Genomic DNA, 18,332 nt, shown 5'->3' with positions numbered 1-18,332 from the left:
GATAGTAGACTTTCGTATCCAGAAATGACGTTTCGAAGATCCTTAAGCTTTCTCGAGTTGTGCCTGTTTTGTCTGCCTTTGAAACATGTTTTGAAAAGGAACATATTTTGCTCATGATGACTTGCATTTTTATGTGCTTATCCCAGCTTGCAAATTTACTTGGCTTTGTTTCCTAGATCACCGATTCATATAAGCAGTATGATTTTGGAAAAGTTGTTCGGCTGTTACGAGCATTTTATACCAGAGAACTTTCCAACTTTTATTTCAGCATAATCAAAGATAGGTATGTATGACTGAATATTGAAATGCTCAGCAAACACTGCTTGAATGTCTACTCTGCTTCGCAGACGTTGGAGAGCAGAGTCGGGCAGGAGGGGCTGCCCTTTGTCATTATTAAGAAGTTGGGTTCTTGAGTCAAGTCTGATTAGGAAGTCTGGCCTTGCCACTTACTAGCTTGATGAGCTGGGGCAACTTATCCTATAATTTTTTTATCTGTAAAATGGTGGTGATAAGACCTGTGCAGAATGTGGTAATGAAAAGATATACAGGATAAGCAATGTGCTGAATGCTGTGTTTGACAAAGTAAGTGCTCAGTAAGTACTAGCTGTGACTATGAGGTAATGAACATAGTGCTTGCTCTCAGGAGTTTGCTGGTCTTGAGAGGGGAGAGAGAAATATTCAGGTAATTATTGATATAATAACATTGTATAACATCAGTGATAGCCTTTTAGAGGCAGGCTTGGTGCTGTCTTCATGTTTTACTCCAGTGTGCAGGCGATGGTGTCATCCTTATGTGGTACCTCAGCGTGTGTGAGGTGTCAGCCCCAACCTGTCAGCACCTCAGCGACCTTCTGCTGGGATTGTCACTCCCAGTCCTTCCCTTGACCCACTGGTAGGGTCATAGGGGTGGGTAGTCACAGTTTAAATACCATCAAGTTACTCATATTCCCTTAACATAGTTGTCTAGGTTCTAGCTGTTATCGATCAGAAAAACAGAATTGGACATAGCATAGCTATGAGAGTTTTGTGAGGAGGTGGGTACACCTGGAAGGAGTCAAGTGGAATAGAGGATGTTATCAAAAAAGTTGTATGAGGGAATAGTTATCGTTTAATTAGAAGATGGTTAGAGCCATAGGCTTTAGGCACTGTCAGAATGAACTCGGCCTGAGGCAGGTCCCGTGTACAAAGTGTTGTCAGCCCCTCAATAAGTTGTTCTTGTCCAGGCTTTATTGTGAAAATGCAGATGATCCCAAACGACGCTCTTGTCAGACTGCATTAGCTGAAATTTTGGATGTAATGGTTCGTTCTTTTGCTCCCATTCTTCCTCACTTGGCTGAAGAGGTATTCCAGCACATACCTTATCTTAAAGGTAAGAAGTACGTGATTTGTTCTCTGAATGAGAAAGACCCTGGCTGAGCATGCAGCTTCTCATTTTATCTACTAAACATAAGCGGCACTTATTCATCTATAGTGAATGCTGTGTGTCAGGATGTGTCTGGATCATTTAGGAGTTTCTGCACCTGTGTGTGGAGGAGTAGGATGAATTTCAGCATGTTTTCATGCCACCTTAAAGTGCTTTCTGAAATGTATTGCAGCTTGACCATATTGAGAAGTTACTTTTTATTAAATACCTTTATAAATGTCAGAAATATATCATTTTACTAAAGCAAAGTATAGTGCCTGTTAGTGAACATTTTTATAATAGTTTTTTCTGTCTGATTGTATTAAGCTTACAGAAAATTAGAAACTAGAGAATTTTAGAATGAGGACAAAAAGTCACTCACATTCTTACTTATAACCCAGAGACAACTACTGTAATATTGGGATATTTCTTTCTATTTCATTTTCTTCTAGGCATCATTTGAGATCTTACTGTATATCGTATCCTTTGTTTACATTTCTAAATGTTGATATAAATATTTGGTAAGCATTTAGCATTTCTCCATACTAATTACATAAATAACAATTCTTATTTCCCATGCATAATAAATATTTAACTGTTTGAGCTTTATATACAGTTTAAAATATATGTATATTGGGTAACTTTTTTTTTTTTTAAAGAACCCAAGAGTGTTTTTCGTACTGGCTGGATTAGAACCAGTTCTATCTGGAAGAAGCCTGGACTGGAAGAAGCAATAGAGAGTGCGTGTGCAATGAGAGATTCATTTCTTGGAAGCATCCCTGGCAAAAATGCAGCAGAGTACAAGGTTATCATTGTGATTGAGCCCGGCCTGCTTTTTGAGATAATAGAGGTAAGCAGCAATTTGCTCCTTTTGAAATGGTGTTCCTATCACACAGCTTCAAGTGAAATTTGGTTTTAGAAGATCTCAGTATAAATAATATATTTTTAAAAATTTATAAATTAGGATTCGTGTCTTCTAATCCTAATATTAATCACTGATTCTTTGTGTCTTCTCTATGTTTCGTTTTTCTTCTCTTATAAAAAGGGGACTCTGTTGTTACTTATTTTTTATAGGTTGGGACCGGAAGGTGTAATAAAGTTCTCTTTGAAATGTAAGCCCTCAGGCAACATATAGCAGTAGTATAAGAAAACACAAAAATTGGGAGTTTTGGGTTAAGGGTCTGGTTTTCTGAGAATTTTGTCTATCTGGACCAGATTCAAAACAAAATTCAAAAAACTTTTTCATCTTTTTCTCATTAGATCTGAAGAAAATTCACTTGTTGCAACAAATTATCATGTGATCTCAAAGCATTCATCCTATTTTTTATTTTCAAAAGGGCCATGAGAAGTTTGTTCTTGGGATTCTTAGGGGTTGACTGGCCAGATTGATTTATAGCTTAACATATTGACTCAAGATTTTTCTCTCTTCTCTTGAGAAGAAAATTGGTAACAAATGTTTTTTTTTTTTTAAAGTTTTACTGGTATCATAGTTTACTAAAAAATGACCATCTCATTTGGTTGGAAGTTCAGTTTAAATTTTTAATCATGTAATTAGGTTTAAGGCTTGAAATCGCTATTAGGTATAAGATGGTTGATCAGATAACAGAATTTTTTTTTTTTTTTTTTTTTAAGCAAAGAACTATTTTACACCAAGGATTTATCATTGTGGGGGGGTTGGGGTGCTGACATAGGGAGAGCACTGTGGCCCTAAGAGGTACAAGCTTCTCTGCAAGGTGTGGGCCTCAGAGGGCAGTGACCAGACAGCAGATGAGAGGACATTTCACCTGAGGCTGGCCAGTTTTGGGGGGGACGGGGTGGATTGTAAGCTGCTCAAGCTGCGGATAGACCGAAGTTCAGGGAACTATGGCCTTGTCACAGGTAAACAAGGGAGTCGTGTAGGAAGGGAGTTCTTTGCAGCAAGCTGCTTCCCCCACGGGGACCGGAATTGGCGCCTGCGCGGCAGGGCCGCCCTCCCGCGCCTGCCCCGCACCGGGCTCCCGAGCCGGTCCGCGCGCACGCCGGCGTCGCTCCGAGCAGGTCTGCGCCGGGGTCATCGCGGCCCCGGCCAGACTCCGAGGACACCACCAGCCCCCAGCCCCGCCGTCCCGCCCCCCAGATAACAGAATTTTGATAAGATGTTCACGTTTTAAAATTTACAAGTTGGGAAGCTCATCACTCCGTTTTACAAGCCAGGAAATTGAGACCCGTTGAAGCTGTGTCCTGGCTGGGGCTACACAGCATAGTACTGGGCTTTTCTCCTACATGTCATGTTTCCTTTGACTTCATTACTTCTGAGAAATAAGCTGAAAACAGTACAGCTTGTTTGAGTCAGTTATATTGGAAAAAAATACTTTGGGATTTTCAAAAATGTGAATGTATTTTCCTTAGGAATTACACTAACTAGCTGTCTAATGCAGTCCTGGATCTATCAATTACTAATTATATGAATGTGTTAAAACCAAATTAATCTCTTTGACTAACCTGTTTTCTCATGAGCTGATATTTGGGTTTTTTTCCTTAAGGAATTTTGTATTACTTAGCTCATAAACTTGTATTCATTCATTCATTCATTCATTCATTCAGCTGCGTTGGGTCCTCATTGCTGCACATGGGCTTTCTCTAGTTGCAGTGAGCAGGGGCTATTCTTTGTTGCAGTGCGGGGGCTTCTCACTGCGGTGGCTTCTCTTGTTGTGAAGCAGGGGCACTAGGTGCTTGGGCTTCAGTAGTTGCAGCACACAGGCTCAGTAGTTGTGGGTCACGGGCTCAGTTGCTCCTCGGCATGTGGGATCTTCCCGGACCAGGGCTCAAACCCATGTCCCCTGCATTGGCAGGCAGATTTTTTTTTTCCAGGAACTTTTATTGAGATATAATTGACATACAATAAACGGCATGTATTTAAAGTGTACAATTTGATAATTTTTTTTCTTATTAGTAATGTATATATGGCAATCCCAATCTCCCAATTCATTCCCCCACAACTCCCCACCCCCTCTGCTTTCCCCACTTGGTGTCCATATGTTTGTTCTCTACATCTGTCTCTATTTCTGGGCAGGCAGATTCTTAACCACTGCACCACCAGGGAAGTCCACACACTCATTTTGAAGATGAAAATTACAACAAAAAATGTAAAATTGCTTGTCAGATATTCAAATTCAGTGTGCTTCAGAAGAGCTCTGTGCATTATTCAGATTGCACTGTTGGTCTACACTGCTAAAAGCAGATCCTCATTTAGATAGTATCTTAACCCCTCTCCTACTGTAGGAAGTGTGCTACAGGGAAAAAGTATGGGCTTTGAAGCTGACAGACCTGGACTGGAATTGCAGCTGCACCATTTACTGGCTAGGAACCTCTGGCAGGTTAACGTCTCTGAGCAAGTTTCCTCACATGTAAAATGGGGATGAAAAATGCTGTAACTGTTTTGTGATGATTACAAATAATGGATGGACATTTAGCATCTAGCAAAGAGACGTGCCTGGCATGCAGTGTATTCTCAATCAATACTATTGATTAGAAGTTTTTAGTTAAAACCTTCATACTAGTAAGAATTGATTTATTTACTAGTATTAGGTCAGGAGGTAATGGTCCCAGAGTTCCTCACCAAACACAGGAACTTGCAGCATCTCTTTTTATAACCTGTTTATGGTAACAGTTTAATTTAGATAATAACTTTCAAATGCTTACGCCCAGATGCTACAGGCGGAGGAGACTTCCAGCACCTCTCAGCTGAATGAATTAATGATGGCATCCCAGACAACCCTGCTCTCTCAGGAGCCACAAACAATAACGGCAGATGTGACTGAGCTTAAAGGGACGTTTCTAATCAATTTAGAAGGTAAGAAGGAAGTGAGAGTAACAATGGTATCTGGAGAACTGAATGATAATTATAGGTCATCTCTAGCTTTCCAGCAGACTATTTGTATTCTGAAGGCAAATAACACTTAGAATGCATCTTCCTATGGAAGACAGTGTCCACAATGGCCAGGTTTCTAAAGTAGCTCTCAGTGTCCCACCTGGTGATCTTGGGAACACAGGGCTAGGGAGAGAAGAGGGAATGTCATTGACACTGTATGTGAAGTCAGTCTACCTTACTTCAGTTGGCGTTTGTGCCCGTCCTTTGATGCTTAGTCCTGCCGCCTTTGTCAGTGTTGAGTCTAAAATTTCGTCTTATGCCCACCCCAAATTAAAGTATTATGTAGCCACTCTTAATGAAGAGTCAAGGAAGAAGTTTTATTGGACTCATTCACACAGTGGTATCGCATAAGCAAGCATTTTGTAGATATTTGTTTGATAGAGGATTTTTGTCAACTTAATTCATTCTTGTTGATGGACATGGAGACCAAGTAACATTAACAGAAAATAACGAAGATATTTTAGGAAAAGTGATGCTGTTTTTCATAATAGCTTTTAGGTACCAGCAGGAGGTGGGAGGTTAATTTATAAGGTATCAGTTTAAATGTGAGGCTTGGAAGCATTGCCCATGCAATAGATTCTGGGTTAATTTGCTTTTCAAAATATTAATTTACATTCTCTGTGCAATGACTAGAAAATAATTTACTTTCTTTACTGTACCTTCCCAGTCTGAGGTCTATTCATTGTGGAGAAATTTTTGTTACCTTTTGTCCAAACCAAGTAGTTTAATGTGGAGACTGCCGTTGTCACTTTAATTTGGCTCTAAAATTCTTAAATCAAGTATGTAGCTGGAAAGGCAGTGTAATTTACCAGAACTGCACTCAGATGAAGAGCTAGAAGGCCTGCTCTTCCTGAGCAGATACAGAACTCAGTGATCTATGGAAAAATCAGTCTCTCGGGGTCTCAGATTCCTCCTCTCTCCTCAGTTGTCAGATTGTGTGAGTCTTGGCTGTTTACGTACAAATGTGCAAATGAGGCAGTATTTTCCAAGGCAGGAAAGAAACTTTGAAAAAGGGGCACCTGCAAACCAGTTAAGAAATAAAGAGTTGCATAAGTTCAGTGGCCTGTTAGGAAATACTCTTCACATGTTTTTCTTTCACAGGTGGTGATATTCGTGAAGAATCGTCATATAAAGTAATTGTCATGCCAACTACCAAGGAAAAATGCCCTCGTTGTTGGAAGTACACAGCTGAGTCATCAGACACACTCTGTCCCCGATGTGCAGAAGTTGTGAAAGAGAAGTAGGACCTCACTGTGTGTTGACAGCTCTCTGAGCAAGAACCTCCTGATGGGACTGCCTGGGGTTTAGATGGGTTGTTACAGCACTGCAAAGAATCCAAGATTTGGGTAGTGAGTGGAAGAGTAGGTGGTAGATGGTGAGAGTCCTCAGAGCTACAAGTTTTTCCTGTTACTAAATAAAAAATCGTGTATAGAAACACATGGAAAAATATACATATGCAGATGGACCCATAATGGACTTAGAACACAAACACTGAAAATGCTTGCCTGAAAATGTGGCTGGGCAGAAAATGTTTTATATTTTATAAATCTTCTTGACTCAGTATTTAAGTTCTACAATGTCTAAAAATAAAGACACCTGGAAAATTACTGACTGATGGTGGTGCAAAAGTTGTGAATATGAAGTTAAAAAATGTGGTTTTGAAAGGGAATGGCAGAAGTGTGTTTCACATAAGAGATGAAGAGTAATTTCATTCTGCCTTAATAGCAAACATCAACCTTTTTAGAAATGCTCATTTTTTGGGTGGCATCAGAAAGAAAAACATCACTAAATTTATTATTCTCATATAAGAGGGGGAGGATATCTTAATACTTATATTTATAAATGTTAAGGAAACAACATGAAAGCTGAAAATTTATTTCACTAATACACATAAGTTCACAACAATGAACAGACACAGAAAATAGCAGTATATACAGAATTTGACTACTTATAATACATTACAGTAAATAGGGCATGTTATAAACAATTCAGTATTGGATTAAAATCTCTCCAGAGATGGTTCATTCTGTTTAGCAGAAACATAACAAATCCATTCCTATTATGGTGAGAGAGGGCTTTCCCTGTTGCTATTGAGTACTTTAAAATAATTTTTGTCGAAGTGAAATGAACCACAGCAACTGCTAAGTGAATTTACTGCATGTACACTTAGTGTTATTAAATCTGTTTTCTGTGATTTCAAATTGTAATCAATTTTTTTTAAAGAAAGCAATTTAAATCTGTTTACTTTGACCTTAGTTTAATTTTTATAACAAAGGTTGAAACTCTTTTCTTCATACCTTATTTTTCTTTTTGCAAAAGTATGACACATTTAGCGGCTTGGTGCTGTATTCCTCTTCATCTACATTTATGCTGTCTTTTCCAGTTCTACATCTAAACACAACCTGTAATGTAGAAGTCATGATTATTTGAACCCTTTTGTTCTCCTTTGCATTATACAACAGAATTTAACAAGGTACAAAATGCCTATTTAATGTTAATGAGGAAAGGCGTATGGGGGGGTGGGGTGGGAGTATATCTAAGAAAACACACTCGTTATTGGTTTCCTACCAATAACTGCAGTATGTGCAACATGTCTGTTTCAGAAACCACCCATTATATAAAACCTAATTCCTTTTTTTGTGGCTTTTCATGGTTACAGAATGTATACATACATAGGTATTTATTTTCCTTTCCTCTGCGAGATTTTAAAAGCCCTTAAATAGTAAAATATTTAACTTTTTCTTAACCATACAACTGAAAATTCAATTTTAAAATTCTTTGAGTGGCACATTTTAGGATTACAAATCTAACTAGAGACTCAATGATTTGTTATGGTTCTAGGAACCATATTTCAGTTCATCAATATTCTCAACAATGCCCAAATTTGATCACATGTCCTACCAGAATAAGTTCAACCAGTTTTATTATCTAAAATGCTTATTAGATACTTTCTCCCTCAAAAGTGATAATGGAATCAAAGTGAGTGATTTAATCTTTAAAAATGCTCACAATTCAAAGTTTCTTTGACCAGCCTCCAAGATGCGGAACTACTTTCAGAGTATTTAGAAGTCACAGAAAGAACTAGTCTGTTAGAATACAGGTAACAAGTGACTATAGAAAGCGAGACATGTTTACAAGAAATCATATGTATGGGTCTGGACGGGGCAGCGGAGATCCCAGCAGAGGCTGAGAGGCTGGCCCAGCTCGGGTCCTTTCCAGTGTTACTCCTGCAGCGTGTGCCTCAATTAGACGTACAGGCCCTCACCCCACACACTCAAGACATCTGAAAAATTAATCTTTCAAGATTTCATCAATAAATGAAACAGTAATTATTAAGTTTTAGACAGTTCTTAATTGGATGCGATCTCTTAGTTAAAAAGAATTTATATAGGGATATCCTCAAACATCAGACTTTTCCTTTATATTCCTGATATAACGCCTCAAATTTGTACAATTGCAAGAGTTGGCTTCTTCCCAAGGAAGTGAAGAAACAAACTTCTGTATCACAATGAGTTGCTATGAATAACTGCTGCGATCCAGGACACGTCAGTACGCACACACTGTATGGCTACATTCCGAAGGTTTACCATAATAAATACCTGGTATTTGTACAGCTCAAAGCACTTTTTACAGTGTTTTGGTTAACCTGGTTTTAATCAACAAATGATTATTCAGCACTTGGACTGCTCTAGGCACTATAAGGTACAAAATTAGCTGTGTTTATCCTTTCAAGCCAGCTGTGAGGTAGGTTTGCTAAAGCTGCAGTATCATCACGAAGCCTCTTCTGTACTGTTCCTAAGAACAGCTAACATTACCAAATCCCAGAAGCAGACATCTCTAAACACTGCTAGGAAAAATAAAGTTGGACTTCAATTTTTAGCGTCTTTGCCCTTTTTTTAAAACACAAGTTTTACAAGATAATACACTTTTACAATTACCTGATGTGGATACAGCTTTGAATCTTGGCAAAAAGCAAATCTTAACCTGCATTACGATTAATTTTACTTGTGTTGCTTGCATCTCAGATTCTGTTTTGGCAAGTATAAGGTAAAGGTTTCTATTTAGTGTCCATTCTGATGACTGATGAACTTGAACCCATTATTTCTCCACAGGCCGGGTCATCCTCTGATGGCAACAGCATAATCTCTGGGAAAGAAACCTGTGAGCAGCCAGAACTCCAGGGGGCAGTCCCTGGGGTGGGGGGGGGGAGATGAAGCAGTGATGACAGAGCATTTTCCCAACATTTATTAAAACAGAGTGGGATTACTTCTCTCCTTTTACTGATGGGGACTATACATGAACACATTTAAATTTAATTACAATAACATTTTGAGTACGAAAGAATCTTATAAGAACATAATCTGTAAATTATAACCAATTTCAAATAGCAAAGTTTAACAATAAAGCTACTTAAGTGCTTGAATTAAAAATAAACAGTACAATGTCTGCAAGAGGAATTAATAGTATAATTGATACTTGTTTGTATTTTATCATCGGTACTAACCAAAGGAGTGGATGGAATTTAGCCAAGACTGCACTTTTTAAAAGTAATACGTATTTTTATTTATTTTACAAAAGAAAAAAAATCATACTCCATAAAATTCCAGACCTTATTGTGTAAAATAACCATGCACTAATTCATATTATAGTCACACAATTTTAGACTGTTTTCAGTAGGTATGTGTCATAAAGGAGGAATAGATATGGCTTCCACAGCTTCAGTGAGGTGTAAGGCTAAACTATACTGCCCGTGGTTTTCTGGTAAAAGCTCAATTACTTTATTTACTAGTTTAGCTGTTGTTGCAATTGGCACTTCTGTGTTTTGAAGCTCCTGGGGGTTCTGCAAATGGGACACAAAAATAACCTGTCAGTTACCCACAACTAAATAATCATTACTTAAATTTAAGAGCCGGAGAGTAATTTCCCAATAAAAATGCTTCTCTTCAGAACTAATTAAATGAAACAAATTTTTTCTCTGTTATTAAAAATGCATATAAGAAAACAGCCAGTGACCTTCCAACTCCTCTCACCCCAGCACTTACCATGGCCTTCAGCCAGGTGCACAGCGTGGGGGGCAGCCTGGCGAGCAGCTCCAGCCCCTCTCTCGTCTGCGTGCGGAGCACCGCATGCGCCAGCCGCTGCCCTATCAACATCAGCAGCTGAGAGGCCAGGACCTCTCTGTCCTGAACCTGGAGAATGGCCTGTGGAGATGAACGTGAACAAACAAGTAAACGCTAACAGATGGACTTACTTTCGGAAAGGGACTGCGAGTGAGGAGAGGCTAGTTCGTTTTTGAGCTGTGGCCATTTATACAACCAAAATAAAAGCTGAATTCAAACAGCATTTAAAACCCAAACTTCTGCTCATCACTGGATTTTCCTCATCACTTAATTTTTCAGTTCAGCACACTACAGGAGTCACTGTCAAGCTTTAGGCAAAGGAAGGGATTAGTTTAAATCATGTCGCGACTGCCTAAAACCCTCTGATGGCTTCTGAATACACGTCAAATAACCACGGCTGTGAGACCGCCTGTGACCTGGTCCCAGAGTCGACTGCCTCAGGCCTTTGTCCTCCATGTTCGCTCTGCCTCTAGCAATGTTCCCCGGCCTCTGAGAGGCTGGCCGCTGCTTATCCTTGGGGGTTCAGCTCAGGTGTCACTTCTGTTTATTCACATGATCTTGTCAGTTTTCTTCACAGCCTTTATCACTCAGTGCAGAACCGAGCATGTGTCTCTGCTCCTACCAGGAGACTGTGGATTCTGCAGAAGGCACCCTGTCTGTTTTGTTTACGGCTCTGTCCCTCTGCATAAAACAGGCCTGGCATCCTGCAGGAGTTACATTAAACACTGACCAGAAAAAGGAATTTCATTAGTTTTTTATTTTAATTCTGTTGCTCTATTTCTGTGCCTAGAAGTTTTAACAAAAGAAGGGAAAGCAAAAAGCTTTATTGGCGACGTTACTGAGTCCTTACTCCAATTATCAATTTTAAAACCTGAGCCCAAATGATTCACCGGGTGATTATTACCTCCTCTCCTAAGTGGTCAGCTCCATAGTTGTAGAGTTCCCCCACATAATGCCTCCTGACAACATCTTCACTAACTTGAAGGTGATGGGCCATATCCAGGGCCAGCACTGGCCAATCTTGGTCTTTTCCAAAAGGAGTGGTAGGTGCCTCTTCTGAGGAATCTTTGTCCTGCGTGGCTGCGTGTCGGGCCTGGACAGCTGCACTGACGACTTTCAGTAAGAACTTGAAGATGGGGAAAGAAGGACAGTATGTTTCATTTAAAAATATGCAAATCCAAGTAATTGCTGGCCACTGTCAATTCTAATGACTTTTCCATTAAAATTCTTTAGTAATCAAAAAAGGACACATAAGGACTTCCTAGGTGGCACAGTGGGTAAGAATTTGCCTGCCAATGCAGGGGACACGGGTTCGATCCCTGCCCCAGGAAGATACCACATACCGCGGAGCAACTAAGCCCATGTGCCACAAATATGGAGCCTGCACTCTAGAGCCCATGAGCCACAACTATTGAGCCCATGTGCCGCAACTACTGAAGCCCATGCGCCTAGAGCCCGTGCTCTGCAAGAAGAAAGGCCATTGCAATGAGAAGCCCGCACACCACAACAAAGAGTAGCCCCCACTCACCACAACTAGAGAAAGCCTGTGTGCAGCAAGCAGGACCCAACACAACCAATAAAATAAATAAATAAATAAATAAATAAATATTTTTAAAAAAGTATTTATACAAAAAAGGACACATAATTTAAAGAGAAACTCTCAAGAATACCTTAGAGATGGTCATCCCAATAACTGTAATTACCTGTTGTCGAACAGAAATGAAATTTGGATCCATTTCCCCACTAGGTAATAACTGAATTGAAGTTAGGTCTTTGAAAAATGCGTTTTTCCCCTAAAGAGAAAGAAGAGACCAAGAAAACTGATGAGTATGAACTGTAATTAATAGGGGGGAAAAAGATTTAAAAATGAACTTACGTAACCAAGAATAACTCATGATTTGATTTTTTTTTTTTTGCATTTGAACAATAACACTTTAGAATTCTACTTATTTAATTTTTATAACCATTACCTAGCATGCAGTAGGCAGCCTTTAGGGTGGACCGCAGTGGTCCCTGCTCCTGAGGGGGTGCTGGGGACTCACTGCTGGTGAACAGATCAGGCAGAGATGAGACATGCCACTTTTAAGATCAGGTTACAGAGTTGCAGGGGGAAGAATCGAGATGGCGGAGTAGGAGGACGTGCGCTTACTCCCTCTTGCAAGAGCACCAAAAATTACAACTAACTGCTGAACAACCATTGACAAAAAGACATTGGAACTCACCAAGAAAAACCACCCCACATCCAGAGACAAAGGAGAAGCCGCAATGAGATGGTAGGAGGGGCGCAATCAAGTAAAAATCAAATTCCATAAATGCTGGGTGGGTGACTCACAAGCTGGAGAGCAGTTATACCGCAGAAGTCCTGAGGGTTCTGAGCCCCACATCAGGCTTCCTAACCTGGTGGTCCAGCAATGGGAGGAGGAATCCCCAGAGAATCAGACTTTGAAAACCAGCGGGATTTGATTGCAGGACCTCCACAGGACTGGGGGAAATGGAGACTCCACTCTTGGAGGGCACACAAAAAAGTGTGCTCACCAGGACCCAGGGGGAAAGAGCAGTGACCCCATAGGAGACTGAACCAGACCTAACTGCTGGTGTTGGAGGGTTTCCTGCAGAGGTGGGGGGCAGCTGTGGCTCACCGAGGAGACGGAGGCACTGGCAGCAGGGGTTCTGAGAAGTGCTCATTGGCGTGAGCCCTTCCAGAGTCCACCATTAGCTCCACCAAAGAGCCTGTAAGCTCCAGGGCTGGGTTGCCTCAGGGCAAATGACCACCAGGGTGGGAACACAGCCCCACCCATGGGCAGACAAGCAGATTAAAGTGTCACTGAGCTCCACCCACCAAATCGGATTAAAGTTTTACTGAGCTCCACCCACCCAGCCCAACCCACCATCAGTCCCTCCCATCAGGAAGCACCCAAGAGCCTCCTAGACAGCTTCCTCCACAAGAGGGCAGACAGCAGAATCAAGCAGTATCAGCACTATTTCATCTTGTGGAACTGAAAATCACAGCCACAGAAAGAAAGAGAAAATGAAAAGGCAAAAGACTTTGTACCAGATGAAGGGACAAGATAAAACACCAGAAAAACAACTAAATGAAGAGCAGATAGGCACTCTTCTGGAAAAAGAATTCAGAATACTGATGGTGAAGATGATCCGGGACTTTGAAAAAAGAATGGATGCAAAGATTGAAAAGTTGCAAGAAAAGTTTACCAAAGACCTAGAAGAATTAAAGAGCAAACAAACAGAGATATGCCACACAATAAATGAAATGAAAAATACACTGGAAGGAACCAATAGCAGATTAACTGAGGCAGAAGGACAAATAAGTGACCTGGAAGACAGAATGGTGATAATCACTGATGTGGAAAAGAATAAAGAAAAAAGAATGAAAAGAACTGAAGTCAGCCTAAGAGACCTCTGGGACAATGTTAAACGCACCAACATACGCATTATAGGGGTCCCAGAAGGAGAAGAGAGAGAGAAAGGACCTGAGAAAATACTGGAAAAGATTATAGTTGAAAACTTCCCTAACATGGGAAAGGAAAGAGCTACCCAAGTCCAGGAAGCGCAGAGTCTCCCAGGCAGGAGAAACCCAAGGAGAAACATGCCAAGACATATAGTAGTCAAATTGACAAAAATTAAAGACAGAGAAGTTATTAAAAGCAACAAGGGAAAAACGACAAATAACATACAAGGGAACTCCCATCAGGTTAACAGCTGATTTCTCAGCAGAAACTCTACAAGCCAGAAGGGAGTGGCACGATATATTTAAAGTGATGAAAGAGAAGAACCTACAACCAAGAATACTCTACCCAGCAAGGATCTCATTCAGATTCGAGGGAGAAATCAAAAGCTTTACAGACAAGCAACAGCTAAGAGAATTCAGCACCACCAAACCAGCCCTACAGCAAATGCTAAAGGAACTTCTCTAAGCAGGAAACATAAGAGAAGAAAAGGACCTCCAAAAACAAACCCAAAACAATTAAGAAAATGGTAATAGGAACATACATATTGATAATCACCTTGAATGTAAATGGACTAAATGCCCCGACCGAAAGACACAGACTGGCTGAATGGATACAAAAACAAGACCCATATATATGCTGTCTACAAGAGACCCACTTCAGACCTAGGGACACATACAGACGGAAAGTGAGGGGGTGGAAAAAGATATTCCATGCAAATGGAAATCAAAAGAAAGCTGGAGTAGTGATTCTCATATCAGATAAAATAGACTTTAAAATAAAAAATGTTATAAGAGACAAGAAAGGACATTACATAAAGACTGAGGGATCAATCCAAGAAGAAGAGATAACAATTATAAATATATATGCACCCAATATAGGAGCACCTAAATACATAAGGCAAATGCTAACAACTATGAAAGAGGAAATCGACAGTAACACAATCATAGTGGGGGACTTTAACACCCCACTTACACCAATGGACAGATCATCCACACAGAAGATTAATAAGGAAACACAAGCTTTAAATGACACAATATATCAGCTTGATTTAATAGATATCTATAGGACATTACATCCAAAAACAGCAGATTACACATTCTTCTCAAGTGCACACGGGACATTCTCCAGGATAGATCACATTTTGGGTCATAAATCAAGCCTTGGTAAATTCAAGAAAACTGAAATCATTTCAAGCATCTTTTCTGACCACAATGCTATGAGTTTAGAAATCAATTACAGGAAAAAAACTGTAAAAAACACAAACACATGGAGGCTAAACAATACGCTACTAAATAACCAACAGATCACTGAAGAAATCAAAGAGGAAATCAAAAAATACCTAGAGACAAATGACAATGAAAACACAATGATCCAAAACCTATGGGATGCAGCAAAGGCAGTTCTAAGAGGGAAGTTTATAGCAATACAATCCTACCTCAAGAAACAAGAAACATCCCAAATAAACAATCTAACCTTACATTTAAAGAAACTAGAGAAAGAAGAGCAAACAAAACCCCAAGTTAGCAGACGGAGAGAAATCATAAAGATCAGAGCAGAAATAAATGAAATAGAGACAAAGAAAACTAGCAAAAATCAATAAAACTAAAAGCTGGTTCTTTGAGAAGATAAATAAAATCGATAAACCTCTAGCAAGACTCATCAAGAAAAAGAGGGAGAGGACTCAAATCAATAAAATTAGAAAGGAAACAGGAGAAGTTACAACAGACACTGCAGAAATAAAAAGCACCATAAGAGATTACTACAAGCAACTATATGCCAATAAAATGGACAACCTGGATGAAATGGACAGATTCTTAGAAAGGTATAACCTTCCAAGACTGAATCAAGAAGACATAGAAAATATGAACAGACCAATCACAAGTAATGAAATTGAAACTGTGATTAAAAATCTCCCAACAAACAAAAGTCCAGGACCAGATGGATGCACAGGTGAATTTTATCAAACATTTAGAGAAGAGCTAATACCCATCCTTCTCAAGCTCTTCCAAAACATTGCAGAGGAAGGAACACTCCCAAACTCATTTTATGAGGCCACCATCTCCCTGATACCAAAACCAGACAAAGATATTACAAAAAAAGAAAACTACAGACCAATATCACTGATGAATTTAGATGCAAAAATCCTTAACAAAATACTAGCCAACAGAATCCAACAACACATTAAAAGGATCATACACCATGATCAAGTGGGGTTTATCCCTGGAATGCAAGGATTCTTCAGTATACGCAAATCAATCAATGTGATACACCATATTAACAAACTGAAGGATAAAAATCACATGATCATCTCAATAGATGCAGAAAAAGCTTTTGACAAAATTCAACACCCATTTATGATAAAAACTCTGCAGAAGGTGGGCATAGAGGGAACCTACCTCAACATAAGAAAGGCCATATATGACAAACCCACAGCAAACATCATTCTCAATGGTGAAAAACGGAAAGCATTCCCTCTAAGATCAGGAACAAGACAAGGATGTCCACTCTCGCCACTCCTATTCAACATAGTTTTGGAAGTCCTTGCCACAGCAATCAGAGAAGAAAAAGAAATAAAAGGAATCCAAATTGGAAAAGAAGAAGTAAAACTGTCACTGTTTGCAGATGACATGATACTATACTAGAAAATCCTAACGATGCCACCAGAAAACTACTTGAGCTAATCAATGAATTTGGTAAAGTTGCAGGATACAAAATTAACACACAGAAATCTCTTGCATTTCTATACACTGACAATGAAAGATCAGAAAGAGAAATTAAGGAAACAATCCCATTCACCATTGCAACAAAAAGAATAAAATACCTAGGAATAAACCTAACCAAGGAGGTAAAAGACCTGTACTCAGAAAACTATAAGACACTAATGAAAGAAATCAATCAGATGGAGGGACATACCATGTTCTTGGACTGGAAAAATCAACATTGTGAAAATGACTATATTACCGAAAGCAATTTACAGATTCAATGCAATCCCCATCAAATTACCAATGACATTTTTCACAGAACTAGAACAAGAAATTTTACGATTTGTATGGAAACACAAAAGACCCCAAATAGCCAAAGCAATCTTGAGAAGCAAAGACAGAGTTGGGGGAATCAGGCTTCCTGACTTCAGGCTATATTACAAGGCTACAGTGATCAAGACAGTATGGTACTGGCACAAAAACAGAAATATAGATCAATGGAACAGGATAGAAAGCCCAGAGATAAACTTCGGTCAACTAATCTATGATAAAGGAGGCAAGGATATACAATGGAGAAAAGGCAGCCTCTTCAATAAGTGGTGCTGGGAAAACTGGACAGCTACATGTCAAAGAATGAAATTAGAACACTTCCTAACACCATACACAAAAATAAACTCAAAATGGATAAAAGACCTAAATGTAAGGCCAGACACTATAAAACTCCTAGAGGAAAATATAGGAAGAACACTCTTCGACGTAAATAACAGCAAGAGCTTTTTTAATCCACCCCCTAGAATAATGGAAATAAAAACAAAAATAAATAAGTGGGATCTAATGAAACTTCAAAGCTTCTGCACAGCAAAGGAAACTATAAGCAAGATGAAAAGACAACCCTCAGAATGGGAAAAAATATTTGCAAATGTATCAACAAAAGATTAATCTCCAAAATATATAAACAGTTCATCCAGCTCAATATCAAAAAAATAAACAACCCAATCAAAAAATGGGCAGAAGACCTAAATAGGCATTTCTCCAAAGAAGACATACGGATGGCCAAGAGGCACATGAAAAGCTGCTCAACATCACTAATTATTAGAGAAATGCAAATCAAAACTACAATGAGGTCTTACCTCACACCAGTTAGAATGGGCATCATCAGAAAATCTACAAACAGTAAATGCTGGAGAGGGTGTGGAGACAAAGGAACGCTCTTGCATTGCTGGTGGGAATGTAAATTGATACAGCCACTATGGAAAACAGTATGGAGGTTCCTTGCAAAACTGAAAATAGAACTACCATATGACCCAGCAATCCCACTGCTGGGCGTATACCCAGAGAGCACCATAATTCAAAAAGACACATGCACTCCAATGTTCACTGCAGCACTATTTACAATAGCCAGGACATGGAAGCAACCTAAATGTCCATCAACAGATGAATGGATAAAGAAGATGTGGTACATACATACAATGGAATATTACTCAGCTGTAAAAAACAATGAAACTGGGACATTTGTAGAGACATGGATGGACCTAGAGACTGTCATACAGAGTGAAGTAAGTCAGAAAGAGAAAAACAAATATTGTATATTAACACGGATATGTGGACTATAGAAAAATGGTACAAATCAACCAGTTTGCAAGGCAGAAATAGAGACACAGATGTAGAGAACAAACATATGGACACCAAAGGGGAAAGCGGGGAGGGTTGGGGGGGGAAAGAATTGGGAGA

The 18,332-nt window shown here is 39.5% G+C and overlaps 2 protein-coding genes across 6 annotated transcripts in view; one reads left to right on the top strand and one right to left on the bottom strand.

Annotated features, from left to right (window-relative positions):
• IARS2 (isoleucyl-tRNA synthetase 2, mitochondrial) overlaps window positions 1–6,919 on the top strand; it is a 69,517-nt gene extending 62,598 nt beyond the window's left edge. Inside the window, exons 19-23 of one of the 2 annotated variants that reach the window (XM_057728483.1) lie at window positions 177–283; window positions 1,224–1,369; window positions 2,062–2,252; window positions 5,090–5,234; window positions 6,414–6,919. In XM_057728483.1, the coding sequence (XP_057584466.1) occupies window positions 177–283; window positions 1,224–1,369; window positions 2,062–2,252; window positions 5,090–5,234; window positions 6,414–6,556 (732 nt within the window). In that variant the 3' untranslated portion in view covers window positions 6,557–6,919. Of the gene's footprint in view, window positions 1–176; window positions 284–1,223; window positions 1,370–2,061; window positions 2,253–5,089; window positions 5,235–6,413 lie in introns of those variants that run through there. The other variant, XM_057728484.1, reaches the window with a different exon arrangement.
• A 675-nt stretch (window positions 6,920–7,594) lies between these two features.
• Window positions 7,595–18,332, bottom strand: part of RAB3GAP2 (RAB3 GTPase activating non-catalytic protein subunit 2) — a 106,957-nt gene continuing 96,219 nt past the window's right edge. For 2 of the 4 annotated variants that reach the window (XM_057728479.1, XM_057728480.1), the window contains 4 exons: window positions 12,136–12,225; window positions 11,337–11,558; window positions 10,355–10,513; window positions 7,595–10,152 (listed from right to left, as the gene is read on the bottom strand). In XM_057728479.1, coding sequence (XP_057584462.1) covers window positions 9,997–10,152; window positions 10,355–10,513; window positions 11,337–11,558; window positions 12,136–12,225 — 627 coding nt within the window. In that variant the 3' untranslated portion in view covers window positions 7,595–9,996. Of the gene's footprint in view, window positions 10,153–10,354; window positions 11,158–11,336; window positions 11,559–12,135; window positions 12,226–18,332 lie in introns of those variants that run through there. The other 2 variants (XR_009052754.1, XM_057728481.1) reach the window with 2 other exon arrangements.

Source organism: Hippopotamus amphibius, chromosome 3, assembly GCF_030028045.1.
Source record: "Hippopotamus amphibius kiboko isolate mHipAmp2 chromosome 3, mHipAmp2.hap2, whole genome shotgun sequence".
Classification (NCBI taxonomy): Eukaryota; Metazoa; Chordata; class Mammalia; order Artiodactyla; family Hippopotamidae; genus Hippopotamus; species Hippopotamus amphibius.
Note: the sequence above shows the minus strand (reverse complement) of the source record. Positions and strands in the feature narration are given on the sequence as shown.